Source organism: Mastigoproctus giganteus, chromosome 4 (assembly GCF_048544385.1).
Source record: "Mastigoproctus giganteus isolate SK-2022 chromosome 4, ASM4854438v1, whole genome shotgun sequence".
Classification (NCBI taxonomy): Eukaryota; Metazoa; Arthropoda; class Arachnida; order Uropygi; family Thelyphonidae; genus Mastigoproctus; species Mastigoproctus giganteus.
Window position 1 is genome coordinate 23,416,448 of NC_143578.1, and position 22,639 is coordinate 23,439,086.

At 38.7% G+C, this 22,639-nt stretch overlaps 1 protein-coding gene across 1 annotated transcript in view; it reads right to left on the minus strand.

Annotated features, from left to right (window-relative positions):
- Positions 1–22,639, minus strand: part of LOC150086470 (golgin subfamily A member 1-like) — a 222,044-nt gene that overhangs the window by 118,395 nt on the left and 81,010 nt on the right. The window contains exon 7 of the mRNA XM_090371410.1: positions 9,158–9,364. Within this exon, the coding sequence (XP_090227536.1) occupies positions 9,158–9,364 (207 nt within the window). The remainder of the gene's footprint in view (positions 1–9,157; positions 9,365–22,639) is intronic.

Consider the following 22,639-nt stretch of genomic DNA (forward strand, 5'->3'; position numbering starts at 1 on the left):
TGAGACAATCACCAAGTTGTGATCTGAGGTGCCTAAAGGACCACTCACTTCGATTAGAAGGGTTGTTTGTGAGAAAAAGATCAAACGTGTTGACTGTATGATTAGGATTGTCCGGTACTCTGGTAGGTAAATGAACAATTGTCAAGGTCATTAGTAATTGCAAAAGCCTCAGCATCTCGACCAGCTGGGTCTGTGTGACTAGAAAACGGAAACCAGCTGGAGTTGTGAACATTAAAATCACCAAGGAAAATTACCTCACTGTTAGGAAAATTGGACTGGAGAAAGTCAAGTTGCAAAGAGAGGAAGTCAAAGAGCTCCAAGTGATTAGTGGACTTGGGAGGACATTAGAGACAACAGATGAATTTTACAGAATGAGGTAGAGAGATTTTAAGCCAGAGAAGATCAAAAAGAGGAGATTCCATATTACCAAATCTCTGACAGGCAATATCAGAACAGACATATGCACAAGTACCACCTTTGAGACAAAGGGAATCATACAGCAAATAATTTTGGCAACTGAGATGAGCAGTGGTTGAATCGACCGATAACTGAGATTCTGTCAGAAAAATTACATGGGGTTTGTTAGGCTGCAAGTGGAAATGGACATCGTTGAGATTAGAACTGAGCCCACATATATTTGTGAAATGGACTTGGAAGTGTTTGAGAGGTTTAGATCTTTTCGCAGATAAGCTTACCCTATTAATTTGACAATTCATGGCGTAAGAAAATAGAAAATAGTAAGAAAAGTGGGGGGGGGGAGGGCATGTGTATGAAGTAATGAAATTTTTGGATATGGCATACACATGGTAAGAATATACCCAGATCCTTGACATAATGTGACCTCGACAATGCCCCATTGTTTGATGGACAAGACAAAGACTTTTATATTTCTGGTATTGCCTCATTGCCAACAAAATGGAAAAAGTGTATTGAAGTTTAGGGAAGTCACACTGAAAAATAAAAACAGTTTTGCCTCTATCTTATTTCCTTCATAGGTAGGTAGATAATTTAGTGAATGCCCCTCATATACATTAATTAATATTATTGAAAAATATATAAAACAAAAATGGGCCCAACATCAAACCCTGGGGAGCTTCACTAATAACACTAGTCCATGAAAAGCAGTGTCCATCAGTTACCACTCTCTGTCTTCTCCCACTCAACCAATCCTTTATACATTGCAGCAACTTGCCCTTAATGCAATTTGTACAGCAGCCTTCCATGTGCAATAGTATCAAAAGCTTTCCTAAAAATCCAAGTATGTGATATTAAAATTATTTTTTGCATCCAGTTCCTTTGTGACCACATCATAGTATCCAATCAAATTGGTCAGACAAGATTTCCCCTTAACAAACCCATGTGCTGTCTGAACTATAAGTTCAGACAGAGCGTGGTGCAGCCTTGTGTAGATGATTCTGCAATGCTTCTTTAACCAGTGACTCCATTACTATCCACAGAACAGAAGTTAAACTAACAGGTCTGTAATTACCCGTCTCACCCTTTGTGAAATGGAGATACATTTGCACATCTCCAGTCTGTGTGGACCTCTGAATCTGAGGATGCTCTCATAATTATGGCTGAGTTTGTTTACTTCCTTTGCTGCCTCCTTTAATATAACTGGATAGATCCCATCCATCCCAGGTGCCTTTATGTTTAACTTCAACAATTTCTCCTCCTCTTAGCTCTCAGTTATTACAAACTCATTTAGCTCCCTGTTAGAGTTTTATAAACTTCTGGCCTCCACTTCCCCACAGTATTCCTCATGTGAGAATGTAGATGCAAAATATTCATTCAGTTTGTCAGCTACCTGAGCAGGATCATCAAACCATCAAAATCAAGTAGACCAATCTGATTCATTCACTTCCTTCTAGGGCAGTGGTTTTCAACCGGAATGCCATGGCACCTTAGGGTGCCACGTAATTTTGGTTTAAGTTTTTTAAATGTATATGTTTATTTCATTATAAAAAGGTGATCTATTTAAAGGTGATTAATTTTGTGGTGATCTATAACTGATGTTTACTTAATACCTCTATATAAAGAATAAAATTATTATATACTGTATACATATAATTTGAATTATGAAATGTAATTTTTATAATTATATTACTGTAATAACTAACTGTAATAATTATTACAGTAACTGTAATTACTGTAATAACTATCAGAGAGAGAATCAGATCTAACATGCAGAAAATTGAGTAGGGGTGCCTTTGCTTGCCTAATTTTCTTTATGACTTGATTGCAGACTAGCTTATATCTACCATACGCTTCTGTGTCACCTTACAAATTACATGCATCCCATGCATTTTTCTTCTCTGCCCCAAGTCTCATTAGTTCATCTATCATCCATTTAGGCCTAAACCTCAAACAGTATTTCTTAGTTGTTATGAAAAGCCTAGTAGTTCCCAAGATTAATTCCTTGAATACCTCCCATTTAGAATTTGCAGTTGGTAATATCCTCAGTTGGTTCCACTGTATAGAATTTTAAAACTGTCCAAGACCACTGCAGTCACCTTTATGAAAGCAAAAACCCTTCCCTTTACCCCTGATGGTAGTTACATCTTTAAGTAAATCACACATCAGTACATTGTGATCACTGCCACCTAGTGTTTCTTTTTTCTGCAGATTCTTAATACATGAGTAATCACTGCTGATAATCACATCAAGAGTATTACCCCTCTAGTTGCCTCTCGAACATGCTGCTGTAGAAAACAATCATCTAATAAATCCCCAAAAGTCTTGATAGTGTGAGAGTGATGAACCCACAGGTTCCAGTCAATACCTGGGAAGTTATAATCCCTCATTATAACACTTTCTAATTTGCTGGCCAACTTTATTTCTCTATACAGTTTTCGTTGTACTCATCAGAGTCATTAGGCCTATAACATACTACTACCCTCATTTTTGCTTTCCCAGTGTTTATGTCACCTGAATGCACTGTCTAAGATTTTGTTTCTTTACTAACAGCATAACCCTTCCTCCCTGCCTATCCTTTCTATGCACATTTTTCTTCCCAAATTCCAATTCTGCATTCCTTATATCTGTGTGACACCAAGTCTCTGATATTTCAACAATATTCACTACCGACGTCTTGACTAACACGTCAAATTCATCAAATTTATTTACTATACTCCTAGCATTTGGTGTACATGCAAGAATACATGCATCTGTTCTTACTCTTTAGTTACCCTAACACAGCCCATATATTTACTTGTTCCACGATGCCTCCCAGCAGTTCTTGAAATCTCCAGCAGCTTGCTTTCCGACTTACCTAACACTGCCTCAATAACATCAGCAAATATTCTTGAACCCTTTCTATTTAAGTGTAAACCATCCTTGTAGAAGCAGTCTCTCCTGTTACCAAGCACAGATGATGCCAAGAAAAACTGTACCACATGAGCACAATCTCTTCAGGGCCAAATTGATTGACAAGGCTCACATTGATTGACAAGGCTCACATTGATTGAATTTTTCGATTCAGGGATGAATCAGATTGGTCCACTGGATATTGATGGTTCAATTGTTGATGATCCTGCTCAGATGGCTAACAAACTAAATGAGTATTTTGCATCTACATTCACACATGAGGAGTTATTCAGGGAGGGGAATGGCAGAGGTGAATTAAACTCTGGCAGTGAGCTAGATGATTTTATAATAACTGAGAGGAAAGTGGAGGAGAAACTGTAGAAGATAAACATAAAAAAGGCACCCGGGGTGGTTGGAATCTATCCAGTTATATTAAAGGAGGCAGCAAAGGAAGTAAAGAAACCCTTAGCCATAATTATGAGAGCTTCTTTGGACTCAGGAGAAATACCCATGGATTGGAGATGTGCAAATGTGACCCCAATTCACAAAGGAGGATCAAAGGGCAACACAAGTAATTATAGACCTGTTAGTTTAACTTCTGTTCCAGAAAAATTAATGGAGGCACTGGTTAAAGAAGCACTGTAGGATCATCTAGACAAGACTTCAGTTATAGCCCAGACACAGCATGATTTTGTTAAGGGAAAGTCTTGCCTGACCAATTTGATTGGATACTATGTGGTCACAAAGGAACTGGATGCACGGAATAACTTTGATATCATATATTTGGATCTTAAAAAGGTTTTTGATACTGTTGCACATGGAAGACTGCTGAACAAATTGGAGCAGTGTGGCATTGGAGGCAAATTGCTGCTATGGATAAAGGGATGGTTGAGTGGGAGAAGACAGAGTGATAATCAATGGACACTGCTCATCATGGACTAATGTTATTAGTGGAGTCCCTCAGGGTTCAGTGTTGGGTCCATTGTTGTTTTCTGTATTTATAAATGATACTGATGATGGTATATCAAGCTTTATGTCCAAGTTTGCAGATGATAAGAAGGTTGGAAGGGTTGTTAAGGACACTAACAGTACACTGCTGCAACAGGATCTAGAAAAATTGAGCAGATGGGCTGAGAGGTGACAAATGAAGAGTACTACATATAGAAAGCAGTAACCCCCACAGTAAAGTATCAACTCTGTGGTACTACACAGTGGTAGAGAACGAAAAGGACCTGGGGGTAATTGTGCAGGCAGATATGAAGTTTTTTGAGCAGTGCAGACGGTCTGCAAGAGTAGCTCAGTGTCTTGTCAATGATATACAGGAATTTTTCTAGCAGGGATAAGGAGGTGATTGTCCCCTTATATAAGGCAATGGTCAGGCCACACCTTGAGTACTGTATACAGGTCTGGAGGCCTCATTTTAAGAAGGATGTAGAGCTGTTGGAACAAGTACAGAGAAGGGCAACAAGATTAGTGAATGGAACAAAGGGTTGCTCTTACAAAGAAAGCTTAAATTTTGCAAATTACAGTGTCTGGAGACTAGGCACCTGCAAGGTGATCTGACTGAGGTGTATAAAGCCTTGAATGGTTTGAGCATGCTCAATGCTGATGGAATTCTTCCTCTTGCTCAGAATGATCATTTGAGAGGACATAAATTCAAATTGAGGAAAGACAGATGTAGGATAGATGTGCGGAAGTTTGCCTTTAGCCAGTGGGTGGGTGGTTGGTTGGTGGAACAGACTTCCATCCTTTGTTGTGGAAGTTGATAGCCTAAATAAATTTAAGGCTGAGCTGGACAGGTACTTGGAACGAATGGAGGGATGAAATGGGAGCGTGTTTTTTTTTGTTTTTGGCTGATGCTGCATAAGCTTGCTTTCTTGCATCATATGCCTCTACTAATGCTAATTAGCAGTGGCAAATGTTGCAACAAAACAAGCTTATAGAGCATCAGCCAAAAAAAAACTCATATTTCACCTATTCATTCCCTCCAACAGTTTGTGCAGTTCTTCCTTGAATTTATTTAAACTATTAACTTTCACTACAACAGATGGAAGTTTGGTCCAGCAATCAACCACCCACTGGCTAAGGGCAAACTTTCACACATCTATTCTACAACATGCCATCCTCAATTTGAATTTGTGCCCCCCCTCATCTGTGTGGTCTCAGCAAGAGGAAGAATCCCATCAGCACTGAGCTTGCTCAATCCATTCATCTTTAAACACCTCAAACAGATCACCTTGAAGGTGCCTAGTCTCCGGATGCTGGCAAAACTGAAGCCTTTCTTCGTAAGAGGACTCCTTCGATTCCCCTCACCTTGTTGCCCCTCTCTGTACTCGCTCAAGCAACTCTACATCTTCCTGAAATGAGGCCTCCAGACCTATACACAGTACTCAAGGTGTATACAAAGAGATAATCACCTCCTTTTCTATATTAGCAAAATTCCTGTATATCATTTACAAGACCCCATGACCTGTTCTGGAAGCCTGTCTGCACTGCTCAGAAAATTTCATATCTAACTGCACAATTACCCCCAGTTCCTTTTCATTCTCCACTTCCTTGAGTGTAGTACCACTCGGTTGGTACGTTACTCTGGGGTTACTGCTACTCATATGCAATATTTTGCAATTGTCAATGTTAAACTTCAGTTGCTACTTCTCAGCCCATCTGCCCAACTTTTCTAGTTCCTGTTGTAGTAGCACACTGCCTTTACTGTGATTAACAACCCTGCCAACCTTTGTATCATCTGTCTACTTGGACATTAAGCCTGATATACTTTCATCAATATCAATGATAAATATACAAAACAACAGTGGGCCCAACACCAAGCCCTTAGGGAACACCGCTAATAGCCAGCGGGTGGTTGGTTGGTAGAACAGACTTCCATCCTTTGTTGTGGAAGTTGATAGCCTAAATAAATTTAAAGCTGAGCTGGACAGGTATTTGGAACGAACGGAGGGGTGAAATGGAAGTTTTTTTTTTGTCTGATGCTGAATAAGCTTGCTTTCTTGCATCATATGACACTGCTAATGCTAATCATATATACTCTCTCCTTTCATGTGGGCAAAATTGCAGACACTTTCAAATTTATCCCTAACTCACCACTTTTTTCAACACTGACCTGTACTTGTTAAGTAAGTCTTCAAATCTCCTATTCTTAATGTCATTATTGCCAATGTGTACAACAATATCACCTTTTGTGCTCTTAAAAGATGATATCTACTCTACATCCTCAACTTTTGCCCCTGGCAGACAGGGTATGTCTGCCAGGTCCTATTCCTGGCAGACATACCCTGGTTCTATTCCACCTACATTTTTTGCACAATATATTTCCTGTTTCTTCGACAATTGAGTCACTGACAATAACTAGCTCCTGTGGTACCAGCGCATTCTGTCTTGAAGATCGTCACTGTGTTGCCTGATGCACAAGAATGAGCTCTGCATTGAGTTGGGCAGCTGATAGCTTGATGGTCTCCCCCATTTCAATTCCTTTGAGGGCAACTACCCTACTCCTCAAACTCTCATATCTACCCATCAGAATGCCGAGTTGGTGCCTAATTTCTTCACACTGCCTCTAGCACACAAAGACATCCTCCTTGGCTAGATCATGTCCAGTTCCAGAAATATCTGCATTTTTTTAGACTGTGATGCGTTGGAGAATCGCCTCCCTTTGGTTCTCCCCTGAGCCACAGCACTCCCACTACTTTGTGCCCATTACTTTGCTGCTCTAGCCTGGGACATGATTTTCATTTAAATACAATTTAATTGATTAACAATGAAAATTAATAAGATTAATAAATTTAATTGATTAACTGATAATACTACACTAAGCTAATGGGTTCCTAAATGTAGTGCTTCGTATTACACTATCTAGTTTTACAATATACCTTACTATATGAAGTTTGATTATATACATCATGCTATACTGTAATGATCTAATATACTACAATGGCAGCAACTTTTGAACAGTACAAAGGTTCTATGTATATTAAGCAGTAACCTGCAAAATCTTCAGCTACACTCAAAATAAACTAAGGAGCGTGATTAGGACTATAAAGCTACTTAGAGAATATGATTTAATACGACAATTAGGCAATTATACCAAAGCAGAGTACATATGGATTTTTGCATTAGCATTGCATTTTGAATATTGGCATATTTTTGTTTATTTTTTCACTTCATTTCATATTGACTAATTTGGAACCATTTGGTCTCTTCATATTGCTTCATTGTACTTCTACGACATGCATTAACCTGAACGTAAACACATGCTCACAATGATCTCTGTGAAATCTAATAATCATATTCACTTTGGATTTACGAGGGGTATCAAAAAGTTCATACCCTGACCTAGATAAAACATCAGCTGGAAGATGCCATTTTTAATATAAGTTGTCTACATATTCAATAACTAACATGTGAAATTTCATTCATGTAGGTGATCATACACCAGAGATGGAGCCTGGAATCTGAGGAAGGAAGGAAGCTATGATTGACAGAGTGGAATATCGAGCAGTGATCAAGTTCCTGCATTTGCAGGGCAACAAATGCTCAGGAAATTAATGAAGAAATGAAAGCTGTGTATGGGCAGAATTGTCCATCCTATCACTGTAAAAAAGTGGAAAGCGAGTTCCAGTGCAATCGTACAAGTGTCTTTGAAGAGCCAAGAGAAGGAAGGCCATCTACATCCACAGACAGTGAGATGATTGCAAAGGTTGAGCAGCTGGTGCTGAGTGACAATGCAGTTCATTGCAAATGAAGTGGGAATTAGTTATGGGTCTGCCCACAGAATTTTACATGACCATCTGAACATGTCTAAGGTCTCTGCACGATGGGTCCCAAGATTACTAATGCCTTTGCACAAGCCGTTGCCACCACTAACTTTGTTGCACAGGGTGGCTTCAAACTACTGCAGCACACACCATATTCTCCTGACCTAGCACCATCAGATTTCTTGCTTTAAGAAATGAAGAAACCATTGCGTGGATGCCACTTTTATTCGTCCCAGGAAGTCATCAATGAATCATGGTTTCAGGCAAAAAGTATGGACTTCTATGATCGCAGCATTAAACAATTGATCCATAGATGGAAGAAATGTGTTACTATACATGGAGAGTACATAGAAAAGGATTAAAGTTCCTGTGAAGTTTCACCTTTCTAGGGCTTTTATTTCTAGGTAAGGTAAGAACTTTTTCATATCCCCTCATATGTAAATTGAGCAAAATTAATATATTTCTCAGATATCTGAAGCATGTGTCACATCTTACAGAGCTTACATCATAAACAGTACTTTTTCACCGACAATTACCAATACATTCTATAATAATTCTTCAGCCTTTAACCAAAGGCAGACAGATTCCTAAATACATTTAACTCCACGTGGCAGTTAACTCAGTTACCCTTAAAGTTTTTGAGTATTTGTTTAGATCATTTATTAAAAAGGTAGCAATATATCAGCAATCCAGCCATGCCTGCCTGGATACAACTGTTTTCCAGTGATTTTATTTCTAGTTTCTTACAAGGATAACAATCAATCTGAGATGAGGACTCATAGCCCAAGCCCTATCTTAAGTTATGAGAATCATAATGATTAATACAAAAAAAAAAAAAAAAAAAATCATGCTACAGATTCATTCATAGTGTATGATACATATTAGTTTATTAACATGATTTTAATTACTGGAATTGCAAAATGAAACTGATATTTGACTTTACCAAAATTTAGGATATAAACCATCAATTACAAAGAAAATCCTGTATCAATTCCACTTTCTTAAAGCTGATTATCATTTCAGTAAAAATTCCTCATGTTAAAATTTAGCATTTTTTTTATACCTAAAATCATCATCCTAACCTTTAATGCATCCTGTTTAAGATGATCCACTTCTTCTTGCAACTGCCTTTTCTCTTCTTGTAACATTAGTACTAAGCCCAGTTGCTGCTGAAGATCCCCAATCTGATGTTCTAACTGATGAACTTTCTCCTGGGTCTTTTCCAACTCCTCATTCTTCAATTTAAAATTTTCTTCACAACTTCGAAGATCTTGCTGACTTTTTAAAAGCTGAAATGAGATATGTCATACTAACTAAAAATTACATAGATTTGTTCTTAAAATATAGAAAATTCTACATTTAACAAAAAAAAAAAAAAAAAACTTTGTAATGTGTCATATGTGTTAAACAGCAAAGTAAAATGTGATTATAAAAGAGAAATATAATACAAAGAATATATACAGTTATCCGATTAAAATTCAAAATGGTTTGCAATTAATATAACAAAATTTTGAAAACAGATACAGAATTTAATTAAAATTAATACTGATATATGAGCAGTATGTGCAGTTGCTCCAACGTGTTGGAAGCAGCAGTATCTTTCATCCACTTCCAAAAAACAGCTAAATTACATGCCAGAAGTGTCCATCTCATAGAAACATTCATTATTTTAGTGTGTTTGGTGAAATGTTATAAACAATATTTTTATCAATGGCATGAATACAGTTCATGGAGATGTTCACATAAACCTTATTCTTGATATTTTTATACCACATAAAAATTTAGAGGTCATAGATCTGATGAGTGGGGAAAACAAACTTGAAATATGGCAGCCATCAAAATAAATCCACAGTAGATCCAATCATATATGAGCAGTATGTGCAGTTGCTCCAACGTGTTGGAAGCAGCAGTATCTTTCATCCAATTCCAAAAAACAGCTAAATTACTGAATAATGTCCAGGTTGATCTCAGTAGTGAGAGTCTCATTTAAAAAAATTGCCCTATAATCCTATAGAAGATGCCACATCACATCTCAATCTTTTGTGAGCATATAATCTTTCTTAATGCTGTGCAATATTCAGTTATTTTGGCTGCTGATGTAACTCTCCAAATAAAACAGTGCTTCACCTGAGAAAAATACGTTATCAAGAACAAATGAAATGGCAATAGGTGTTACAGTATGCCCTAGCTGCTTTGAGCTCATGCACAACCTTAATTTTGTGTGCAAGCATTTCAATGTTTTTGTGGATTGACATGCATTTCCATAAAACAACCTTCTGAAATGTCAACAACAAATCTCTTCAAATCTCTCCTGAACTTCGACCACATGTTGTTGTCAAACTTCAGAAGAGATTTTACAGATCCCAAAAGTACTTCAAAGAGAGGGTGTTGACTCTATTTAAAGATTACAGCTGTGAGTTGCAGGCTCCGAAAAAACGATAAGTGTTTGCCTTTTTATTTACATAATTGTTATTTTATATTGTACTTAATACGTAGTCTTATAGTTATAGTTGCGCTGGTTATTTTTATTTTAATTTAGATAAACAGTTTTTGTAGATATACGTAATACTTAATATACGTAAAACTGTTATTTCGTTCGAATCTTGCAGCCATTGTTTTTGTATATAGTGGTAGGGAATTCAAATTTTTAATTGAGGTAGTTAGGTAGTTCTAAACGTATAATTTATAGAGTAATACGCTTCACTGTTTCTACTAGATAGCGTAGTATTGACATTTAATTAATTTAATTTATTGATTTTATTAATTTAAAGTATCATGCCCCAAACTAGAGAAGCAAAGCAACAGGCACAAAGTGGCAGGAGTGCTGTGACTCAGGGGAGAAGTGAGGGGGGGGGGGCGATTCTCTAACGCATCAGAGCCTAAAAAAAAAATGTGCGACTTGTGAAATGTTTGCCGAACTCTCTGGAACGGAACATGATATTGCCATGGGGGATGTCTTTGTGTGTGCACGATGTAAGGAGTGTAAGGAAATCAGGCGACAACTCAGTGTTGTTATGGGCCTATATGAGAGTTTGAAGGACAGGGTGGATGCCCTCGAAAGATCTAAATTGAGGGGCCCATCAAGCTCTCAGCTGCCCACATCAACGCCAGAGCTTGCACTTGGTCATCACGCAACACAGCAGCAACCCCCAAAGCAGAATGCGCTGGTCCCACAGGAACTAGTAGTTGTTGGTGACTCTATTGTCAGGGAAACGGGAAACATGCTTTGTAAAAAGGATAGGTGGAACAGGACCAGGGGCAAAGGTTGATGACGTTGTAGAGCAGATATCATCTTTTAAGGGCACAAAAGGTGATATAGTTGTACACGTTGGCACTAATGATATCAAGAGTAGGAGACCAGCAGAATTACTTGACAAGTACAGGTCACTGTTGAACAAAAGCCAAGAATTAGGGTTGAATTTGAAAGTGTCTGCAATTCTGCCCAGACACTATAGAAGGGAGTATATGATGAGAGTCTTGTCGATCAATTCGGCCCTGGAAAGAATTTGCAAGGCTCAAGGGGTAGAATTTTTTTCAGCCTGGACTGTACTTGTTAACAGGAGAGACTGCTTCTATAGGGATGGGATACATTTAAATAGAAAGGGTGCAAGAATATTTGCTGATGCTATCGAGGCAGTGTTAGGTGGGTCAGAAAACTGATAGCTTGGGGGGATACAAGGACTAATAGTTTAACAGTAGCCGTAGGCAGAGGTGAAGGTGATTCTTGCAAAACTTCTATTAGAATAAGTAGCGACCTGGAGCGTGGGGTGTTGGGGGTTTCAGGGATGGATGGCAGTCATCCTGAAATAGGTGGGTATATGGGATGTGTTAGGGTGACTAGGAATAGGAGTAGGAGCATGTATGCTTGCATGTATACCAATGCTAGAAGTATAGTAAATAAATTTGAAGTGTTGGTCAAGACATCAAAGGTGGATATTGTTGGGACAGCAGAGACGTGGTGTCACACAGATATAAGGAATGCTGAACTGGAATTTGGGGAGTACAATGTGTACAGAAAGGATAGACAGGATAGAAAGGGAGGAGGTGTTATGCTGTTAATTAAGATAAACATAAAATCAAAAGAAGTGCATCCAGTTGATATAGATGAAGAGTGCACTGTTGAGTCAGTTTGGTGTGACATAAGCACTGCGAAAGCAAAAATAAGAGTAGGAGTGTGTTATAAGCCTAATGACTTGAATGAGTACAATGAACAATTGTACAGAGAAATAGAGTGGGCTAGTAAATCGGAATGTCTTATAATGGGGGATTTTAACTTCCCAGATATTGATTGGAACTTGTGGGTTGGTCACTCACACACTAGTCAGACTTTTGTGGATTTATTGGATAACTGTTTTCTGCAGCAGCATGTTTGAGAGGCAAACAGAGAAAGTAATACTCTTGATCTGGTTATCAGCAGTGATCATTCGTGTATTAAGAATTTGCAGATAAAGGAACCACTAGGTGGCAGTGATCACAGTGTACTGATGTGGGATTTACTTAAATATTTAATTACCATCAGGGGTAAAGGAAAGGGTTTTTGCTTCCGTAAAGGTGAGTACAGTGATCTCCGACAGTTTTTAAATTCTGTACAGTGGGATCAACTGACGATGTTACCAACAGTAAATTCTAAGTGGGAAGCATTCGAGGAATTAATCGTGGATGCTACTAAAAGTTTCATACCTATTAAGAAATATTGTTCAAGGTTTAGGCCTAAATGGTTATCTAATGAACTAATGGAACTCGTAACAGAGAAGAAAAATGCATGGGATGCATATAAATTATCAAGCGACTCAGAAGCCTATGGCAGATATAAGCTCGTCTGTAATCAGGTCACAAAGGAGGTTAGGCAGGCGAAGGCAGATTACGAGAAATCCTTGGCAAAAGATGCTAAGAAAAACAGCAAGGATTTCTTTACTTATATAAACTCTAAAAGGAAGGGGATGAATCTGATTGGTCCACTTGACATCGATGGTTCGACTGTCGATGATCCTGCTCAGATAGCAAACAAACTGAATGAGAATTTTGCATCTCCATTCACACATGAGGAATTATTAAGGTTTGAAAATGGCAGAAGGTTATCAAATTGTAGCAGGATACTTAATGATTTTGTAATAACTGAAAGCAAAATGGAGGAGAAATTGTTGAAGTTAAACATAAGAAAAGCACCTGGGGTGGATGGGATCTATCCAGTTATATTAAAGGAGGCAGCAAAGCAACTAAGCAAACCCTTAGCCATAATTATGAGAGCATCCTTGGACTCAGGGGAGGTTCCCACGGGCTGGAGATGTGCAAATGTATCCCCAATTCACAAAGGGGGATCGAAGCGCGACACGAGTAATTACAGACCAGTTAGTTTAACTTCTGTTCTGGGTAAAATAATGGAGTCACTGGTTAAAGATGCATAGCAGGATCATCTAGACAAGACTGCAGCAATAATTCAGACACAGCATGGGTTTGTTAAAGGAAGTCTTGTCTGACAAATCTGATAGGATATTATGGTGTGGTTACAAAGGAACTGGATGCAAAAAATTATTTTGATATCATATATTTGGAGTTCAAGAAAGCTTTTGACACTGTTGCACATGGAAGACTATTGTAAAAATTGGAGCAGAATGGTATTAAGGGTAAGTTGCTACAATGGATAAAAGGATGGTTAAGTGGGAGAAGACAGAGGGTGGTAATCAATGGGTGCTGCTCTTCGTGGACTAATGTTATTAGTGGAGTCCCACAGGGTTCGGTGTTAGGTCCACTGTTGTTTTGTATATTTATCAATGATATTGATGAAGGTATATCAGGCTTAATGTCGAAGTTTGCAGATGATACAAAGGTTGGCAGGGTTGTTAATGACAGTAATGGCAGTGTGCTACTGCAACAGGATCTAGATAATTTGGGCAGATGGGCTAAGAAGTGGCAACTGAAGTTTAACCTTGACAAATGCAAAGTACTGCATATGGGTAGAAGTAACCCCAGAGAAACGTACCACACTTAAGGTGGTAGAAAATGAAAAAGACCTGGGAGTAATTGTGCAGTCAGTATGAAGTTTTCTGAGCAATGCAGACAGGCTGCCAGGGCAGGTCATGGGGTTTTGTCAATGATATATAGGAATTTTGCTAGCAGGCAGAAGGAGGTGATTGTCCCTCTGTATAAGGCAATGGTCAGGCCACGCCTTGAGTACTGCGTACAGGTCTGGAGGCCTCATTTTAGGAAGGATGTAGATTTACTTGAGCGTGTACAGAAGGGCAACAAGATTGGTGAGGGGAATGAAGGATCCTCTTATCAAGAGAGGTTTAAGTTCTGCAAATTGCAGTGGCTGGAGACTAGGCGCCTACGCGGTGATCTGATTGAGGTGTATAAGGCCTTGATTGGGTTGAGCACGCTGAATTCTGATGGGATCCTTCCACTTGTTCAGATTACGAACCTAAGGGGGGCACAAATTCAAATTAAGAAAAGACAGATGTAGAATAGATGTGCGGAAATTTGCCTTTAGCCAGCGGGTGGTTAATTGCTGGAACAAACTTCCATCTGTCGTTGTGGAAGTTGACAGGTTAAATAAATTTAAGGAGGAACTGGACAGGCATTTGGAGGGAATGGTGTGATTTTTTTTTTTTTTGGCTGATGCTGCATAAGCTCATACACTTGCTTTCTTGCATCACATGCCACTACTACTACTACTACTTCTTGTAATTTATCTTCTGTTAAAATTCATGACTTGCAGTTATGTTTAAAATCATCAACACTACCTGAGCAATGTGTGACATTATTATTATATTGTTGGGTTTTAAGCACACCAGCAACTTAATCCATATTGTGCCACTGCTATCTGTAAAAATTGGTATTCATTTAGAGGCCAGTTTGCACGTTGTGCAGGCTGAAAATCCTGGGAGGGGGAACCATGCTTCCTCTGCCTGAGAGGAAGCATGGTTCCCCCCCTACAGCCTTTTACAGCCTCAATTGAAGAGGGCTAGAAATTCCTCCAATCATATATGGGAATTGAACAAAAACCTCTCTAAATATAAGTGAAAAGTGGCAAACCCACTATACTCTCAAGCAAGATGCAATTGGAAACTGGTTGTCTTATTTGAAACAGATCCGTTTGGCTATTTATTACTAAATGTCATTTGGCAGTGTAAAAATGATTTAGAGGCAAGCTAATGGTTCCAAAATACTTTTGTCTCTGAAAAAAAACTTATGCACAAACTAATAAATACTGTAATGCATTGAGGACTGATCTATAGAGTAATCTAAGTATTCTTTGAGCAGCATTATGCATAGATAAACTGTGCTGTTTGAAGATAACAAAGCACTCAAACCTACATTGGTATAATTACATTTATTTCACCAAATTGGTACATATTTCCAATTCAGAAATAAACATAATTAAACTAACATCAGTTTTATTGCTTCGTGATCTGTATAGCTTCTTCAACTCTGCCAGCATTTTCTGTTGTTGTTGTGGGGGTTTTATGGCGCATAAGCTGTTTTGGCTATAATACGCCTAACATTTTCTGTAATTCTGAGAGAATGTAGCCTAACACTTATGGAGGAAGGGCAGGGTGCAGAACATTCCCAGTACCCAGATACAGGGTTCGGTCCTTGGACCACTACTGTGGAACATAGTAATGGACTCCTTCCTAGCTATAGACCTTGACGAAGTAAAATCGCAGGCCTTTGCTGACGACCTCTTACTAACAGTGTCAGCGGACTCAAGGGCACAACTGGAGACACTGGCAAGACGGGCTCTGTCCACCCTTCAGGAATGGGCAAAGCAAAATCAACTTAGAATATCCCCTGCAAAGACAAACTCCATTCTGCTCAAGGGGTGCCTCAACCTTAGGCGGCCTCCACAAATCAAGATTGACCAGAAAACAATTAAATTCTCAAAGCAGCTAAAGTACCTAGGCATGATTCTAGATCCGAATCTATCATTTCAGGACCACCTGAAATACTTGCGTACAAAAGTCAGACGATACACTGCATTGGTTGCCAGAGTCATTCGCAGAGACTGGGGCCTAGACAGACAGGTGCTACGTCTTTTCTATAAAACCATCTTCACCCCAATAGTCACGTATGCATCTGGCGCATGGTTTCAAAAAGCCACAACTGTTGTCAATAAACGAATCATTGACTCGATTCACCGATCAATCCTTCTGACCATTACTCAAGCTTGCAGCACAGTGAGCACGCATGCCCTGCAAGTCCTTGCTGGTGTCCTTCCACTGGACTTGGAGATCATTCGACGGGGCCTCACGCACCACCTGGACAAGGGTATCCCACAGACATGTTTGGGATTCACCACCGACATCATCAATAGCAAGACTATGGAAAAGAAAAAGCTGCATGCTCACCTGCTGCAGGTGTGGCAGGATAGATGGGCCACCTCGCAAAAAGGCGAAATCACCAGAAAGTTTCTGCCCAACATTGGCTGGGTTTTTCCGAACTTCCCACCCTGGTTTTCCCCGGGCCTACAAGTCACATACTGACAGGACATGGAGCTCTGAATGCAAAACTATCCCTACTCGGAATACAGGAAGATCCCACATGCACTTGCGGGGGGGCTGGAGAGCTGGCAGCACCTCATGCATGATTGCCAGCTCTATGACGACCTCCGCAGTGCATTCATCACCAAAATACAGTATCTACCATACAGCCAGGGGCACCACATCTTGGACACCAGGGAAGAATATCAGGCTTTCTCCAGCTATGCACTAGCCCTATTTACAAGACGGAGATCTCTTATCGCAGCGAACCGCAATCAACCACTGACACAATAAGAAAATGAACAAACCTCGAAGGAAATCGTCCCGCGGAAGACGCCTGGAACCCAATGGCCTCCGATAATCAATCAAGGCACTAAACCCTGAAGTGGACCTAAAGTCGAATCAATGAGAAATTACTCTATAAACAACACTGACCCAAACACCACATGGATGGGAAATGACACAAGAAAGACCCCACAAACGCCAACAAGCAAACCCGGACCTTTTGAGAGTAAAGACTACAGAACGGACAGGAACCACCCCATGAACGATCACGCTTCAGTCCGATTGCTCCTGGGAACGGACTAGGACCACTAGCAGCTCCACTGCCAAATGCTATATGGCGAGCTGAATGGGGTACCCTAATCCTATTCATCTTTAATTCCTCATCCCTGGCAGGAGGGAGAGGAGACATGCTCTGTTTCCTCCCTCCCCTGCCAACCCATCTCTTTGCCTGGTGAGGCATGGGCCTACCTCACTGACCACCTGGGGTCGCCTTCTCTATCGTCCCCATGCTTCTGCCTTTCACCCCCCTCAGTCTTCAGCCTCTTCCCCCACTTTACCTGTATACCTTATCCATGGCAGGGGGAGATAACTCTTCTTCGTCTCCCCCACCCGCCATTCAAACTTCCCTCTGGTGTGGCATGGGCATGCCATACTGCCTATCTGGGGTCATCTCCTCTATCGACCCCTTACTTCTACTCCCCAGTCTTCAGCCTCCCCTCCTTCCCACTTTTATCTTTCATCCAACGTATAGCCCACACGTCTAAATTTAATAACAACAAAATTCTGCCCAACCTATTAGGCCTTTTAACACATCTCTCTAGCATTCAACCCCAACCAGCGATTTGCTAACAGCAATCTTATTAAGAATTAACGTCAAACGCATATATATATATATATATATATATATAGTCATATAAATTAGAATAAGGTTTAAAATAATAAAATAATGCCAGCAGTACGGCAAGACAAGAGTCAAAAAACAAAATTAAACCTAGATTCAAATCTAACAGGGAGGGAAGAGAAAGGTAACAAGAATAAAAATATATTGCAACGGAAACTCTAAATTAATTTAGAAAATCTAATTATACAAATAATAATTCATTGAAATTTAAAGCCAATTAAATAGAAATTCAGCGGTGCCCCCTCTGATGGGCACCGCTAATTGAACAGCGGTGGTCCTGATTCGCCTTTGTGGCGATTTGTTTAGCATTCGAAATGCAGCGATTCCCTGACCATTATTGGCCTTGTGGTCCTCTGTTGAGATGGGGCATAATGGTCGGTCTATTTTTTCTATTTTTGTTTTGTTTTGTTTTATTGTGAATGGTTTAAATCTCTGTTTGGTGATATTTCACATAAATTTGGACCTGGTGCCCATCAGAGGGGGGCACCGCTAAATTTCTATTTAATTGGCTTTAAATTTCAATGAATTATTATTCGTATAATTAGATTTTCTAAATTAATTTAGAGTTTCCGTTGCAATATATTTTTATTCTTGTTACCTTTCTCTTCCCTCCCTGTTAGATTTGAATCTAAGTTTAATTTTGTTTTTTTGCTCTTGTCTTGCTGTACTGCTGGCATTATTTTATTATTTTAAACCTTATTCTAATTTATATGACTATGTTTCAAGCATCATGTAGAGGAATATGCTTTTTGCTGCCTTTGATGTGTGCTGTACCCTCCTTTTTATTTTTATTAAGTAATACTTCTTTTCCAACATTATTGAAATATAATTTTATATATATATATATACATACACAGTGAAACTTCTCCTAACGGACACCTCTCTTTAACGGACATCTCTCTACAACGGACATTTTCAAATTCCCCAACTCTCCTCTATTGGTTTTAACGTGTTTTCAGCTTCTGTCTAGCGGACATTCTCTGTAACGGATGCGGACAGGCAATCAGCACTGTTTCGTTTAGATTAGCACTTAATTTGATCCCCCAATAATGGACAGCGGGCGAGCTCACGGCCCTTTTTCTAGGAACGTTTCTTCCACGTATTGCCTCAATCGTGTGTTTATTTTCTATTTCCGATTCTCTGAATTTTATCAAGGTTTACGTCGCAGTTCTAAACCCTTTTTCAAGAATTTTAAGGCACGTGTAAAACTTCTGATGAATTCGGTGTGTGCAGGGGGGGAATTTTGTCGGCCTTTCGTCTTTTGAGTTTCAGTTTTCAGTTTTGTTCAGTGTCGTGTGAAGTGCACAATGTCTTCTCGTAAACATTTAACTTTAAAAGATAAAGTCGAACTCATTAATACGTATAATCGGCAAAAAAATAGTGTTCGCAATCTCACTGCAAAATTCAAAATCGGGAAGACGCAGGTAAGCGACATCCTAAAGGAAAAAAATGAACTGCTCAAACAATTTTGGCAACACATAAATGATCAGGTTCAAAAGTCATTCCCGAAAACTGTTGGACTTCAAATTTGTCGCGCACGTGCTAAAAAAATTCCCATTAATGGGCCTATTATTAGGGAAAAGGCTTTGGAGGTTGCGAAATCTATGGGAGTAAATGAGTTCAAAGCTTCTGTGGGATGGCTAGACAAGTTCAAAACTCAGCATAAAATTTCTTGGAAAACTGTAAGTGGTGAAGGTGGATTTGTTGATACTGGGGTTGTAACAGAGTGGACCGTCAAATTGGAAGATTTATGTCGTGATTTTGAAGATAAGGATATTTACAACTGTGACGAAACAGGGTTGTTTTTTAAAGCTCTTCCTGAAAAAACAGAGTCTAAAAAACGAAAAGTGCCAGGGCGGAAAAATTTCTAAGGAACGCTTGACTGTACTATTGTGTACAAATATGCTGGGAGACTTTGAACAACCTCTTGTTATAGGAAAACCACAAAATCCTCATTGTTTCAAGGGCATAAAGTTGAATCTTTTGAATGTTGACTTGAAGTCTAATAAAAAAAATGTGGATGACACGAGATATCATGAGCGAATGGATTTAACCAAAACATGATTCGTCAAAACAGAAAAATTATTCTTTTCGTGGATAATGCTGCATCTCACCCGCACATTGAATTGTATCATTCAAATCGTTTTTCTGCCACCAAACACATCTGCAGAGTGTCAGCCCTTGGATCAAGGGATAATAAAAAAATTTTAAACTTCACTACAGAAAACGTGTTTTAAGACATCTCATTGCAAACATGAATGATGTAACATGTGCGAGTGACCTTGCAAAGACACTCAGCATCCTAGATGCGATTCAATGGATTTCCTCTTCAGTAAACGCAATTAGAAAACAAACTGTCGTGAACTGTTTTGTAAAGTCTGGCTTCTCAAACGCAAAAATTGAAGTTGTGAACAGCAATGTGGAGCACCAAGAAGAACAAGAACTTCAACATCTATTGATAATGTACGATACTTCGGCTACAAGTGACCCTGGTTACAAAGATATAGACTCGAACCTCACTACAGAAGATGGTGCTCTAGATATCAACAACATTATCATCGATATTTTTCAAGGAGTTCCTCATGAGGATGAAGTAGTGGAAGGAGGTCATTCTGTCGAAGAACATATTAACGACGAACCACCGATGAAAATAGAAGAAGCGCTCATACAAATCAATCGTTTAAAAATGTTTTTCGCCGCTGAAGAAGATACGGAAGAACTTTCGATGGTTTCTTCACTCCAAACAAATGTTGAAAACAAAATTATCAGCCAGAAGAAAATAAGTGATTACTGTATGTATTTTTATTAAGATAAAGTCATAATATGCATAGCACAATTGTATGTATATTATTTACAAAAATATTGTGCAAAATCTGTATATAATTTAATTTAATTTTACATTAAACGTTTAACGATTTTTCTTTCTTTCTTTTTTTTTTCTTCCTCAGACTTCTTGTTAGCGGACACTTCTCTCTAATGGACAGATTTTCGTCCTCCATGTCTGTCCATTAAAGGGAAGTTTCACTGTGTATATATATATATATATATATATATTTTTTTTTTTTAGGTCCTAGCCACTAAAATCCCAGGAAACTAGGTGGCAAGGTATGGGCAACGTCGGGCCCCACTAGGGGCCTGGTGGCCAATAAGCCGGACAAACAACACATCACACTGCACAAACAGCAGAGATGGGAGAAATCCCAGGTGCCGTCAGACACGAACATGCACAAACAGGGCCCACACACTTTCAAGTCTTTGGCTTGACAGTGTGCTGTCCTCAATACAGCGAACACACGCGGAGATGGGAGAAATCCCAGACGCTGTCTGACACGAACATACCTTATATACCCAGGAAAGCTCTTAACTGTTTGGTAAATTGCTAGTTTGATGGCAGAGTAATCAAAATATTTTGGCCATTCTCTAACTGATAAGAATCACGCTACCAAGTTTGAAGGAAAGTTTCACTATTAACTTCTTTATCTAATCACTACATCTTTCTCAAATTTTAAAATATTTAAAATTTCAAAAAAAAAAATTTTTTTAAATTGAATTTAATGGAAATTTTGGCATTAACTTTATGAGGAAGAATTCCATTATTATAGGACTTTATTTAAGAGACTAAAAGTATCTATATAAATCATAAATACTAGTTAGACATACAGCTATAGCTAGGAAAACACTGCAAAGAAGGAACCACATGAGAAGCAGAAGGTAATGGATGATGCCAAGCTGACTTGCCATGACTGTGGTCTGTTGGCCAATCTGAGCTTTCCTTTTTACAGTTTGACTATAAATGACAGTGATGCATTTTTGTACGAGATGTCAGGAAACTTAAGATAAGAAAACTAAAGATAAAGCTTAGTATATTCATGGATTAAATCAAATCCTTGATAAAGTGAGTAGCTGCCTTATGCCTTAGAAAGTATTAAAACTAAGGGCTCAAGATACCCAAGTATCCAAGACACTGACAGATACTCAAGTATTTGGTAATGTGATAAGTCAAGCATTTTTTTTTTTTTTTTTTGGCTGATGCTGCATAAGCTTGCTTTCTTGCATCATATGCCTTTACTAATGCTAATGCCCAACTGACCTGACCCTAACAATGGATCATCAGGTGCTGAATGCTCTTGGTTCATAATGGGGAAATTTTATTGTAAGGGAAACTGGGACATTTTCTGTAAAAAAGACATAAAATAGAACCTGAGTATGTCTGCCTGGTGTTGATTATAACAATGTACAAATCAGCTGTTAAGGAAACTATAGCAAGTATGATTATGTATGTGTGCTAATGATTTAAACTATAAATAAACTGAGGATCCATTTATCAATTAACAATAAGGTGAATGTAAACCAGAATGCAATTTCTTAAAAGACTATGGAATCTTATTTTCAATTACATAATTATCTTGTTTGCCTTAAAATAAAGAGATAAATACAAAAAATATAAATAAATTATTATAATTTACTTTATTGGTAAACTGACTTTATTTGTGTACAAAGCACAATAACAATACTAAACCTGGTACAGCTAATAGGAAGCAGGAAGTGTGAAACTGTTGTTTATTTGTTTATGTGCCATGACAACTAAAGCCGCAGGGCAACCTTATATGTAGTCTTTAAATCACATATATTTTATGGTGTTTTGCCTCCTATGCCAAATGGGTAAAAAAAAAACACCTTGAATTTCCCAAAAGAAAAAATCATGTACTTCCTTTTCGACACCAATTCAGCTATTGCATGAAATATGCCCAGAAAAGTTAAGTTGTTCCTTCTGTCCAAACATGACTTAAACCCATGCCTTTATCACACACATAGAGGAACAGCAATCTTAACCACTTTGTAGCAGCAAAGGCCAAAGAGAATGAAATGTCATGCAAACAACACTTATTCTATTGTAATGA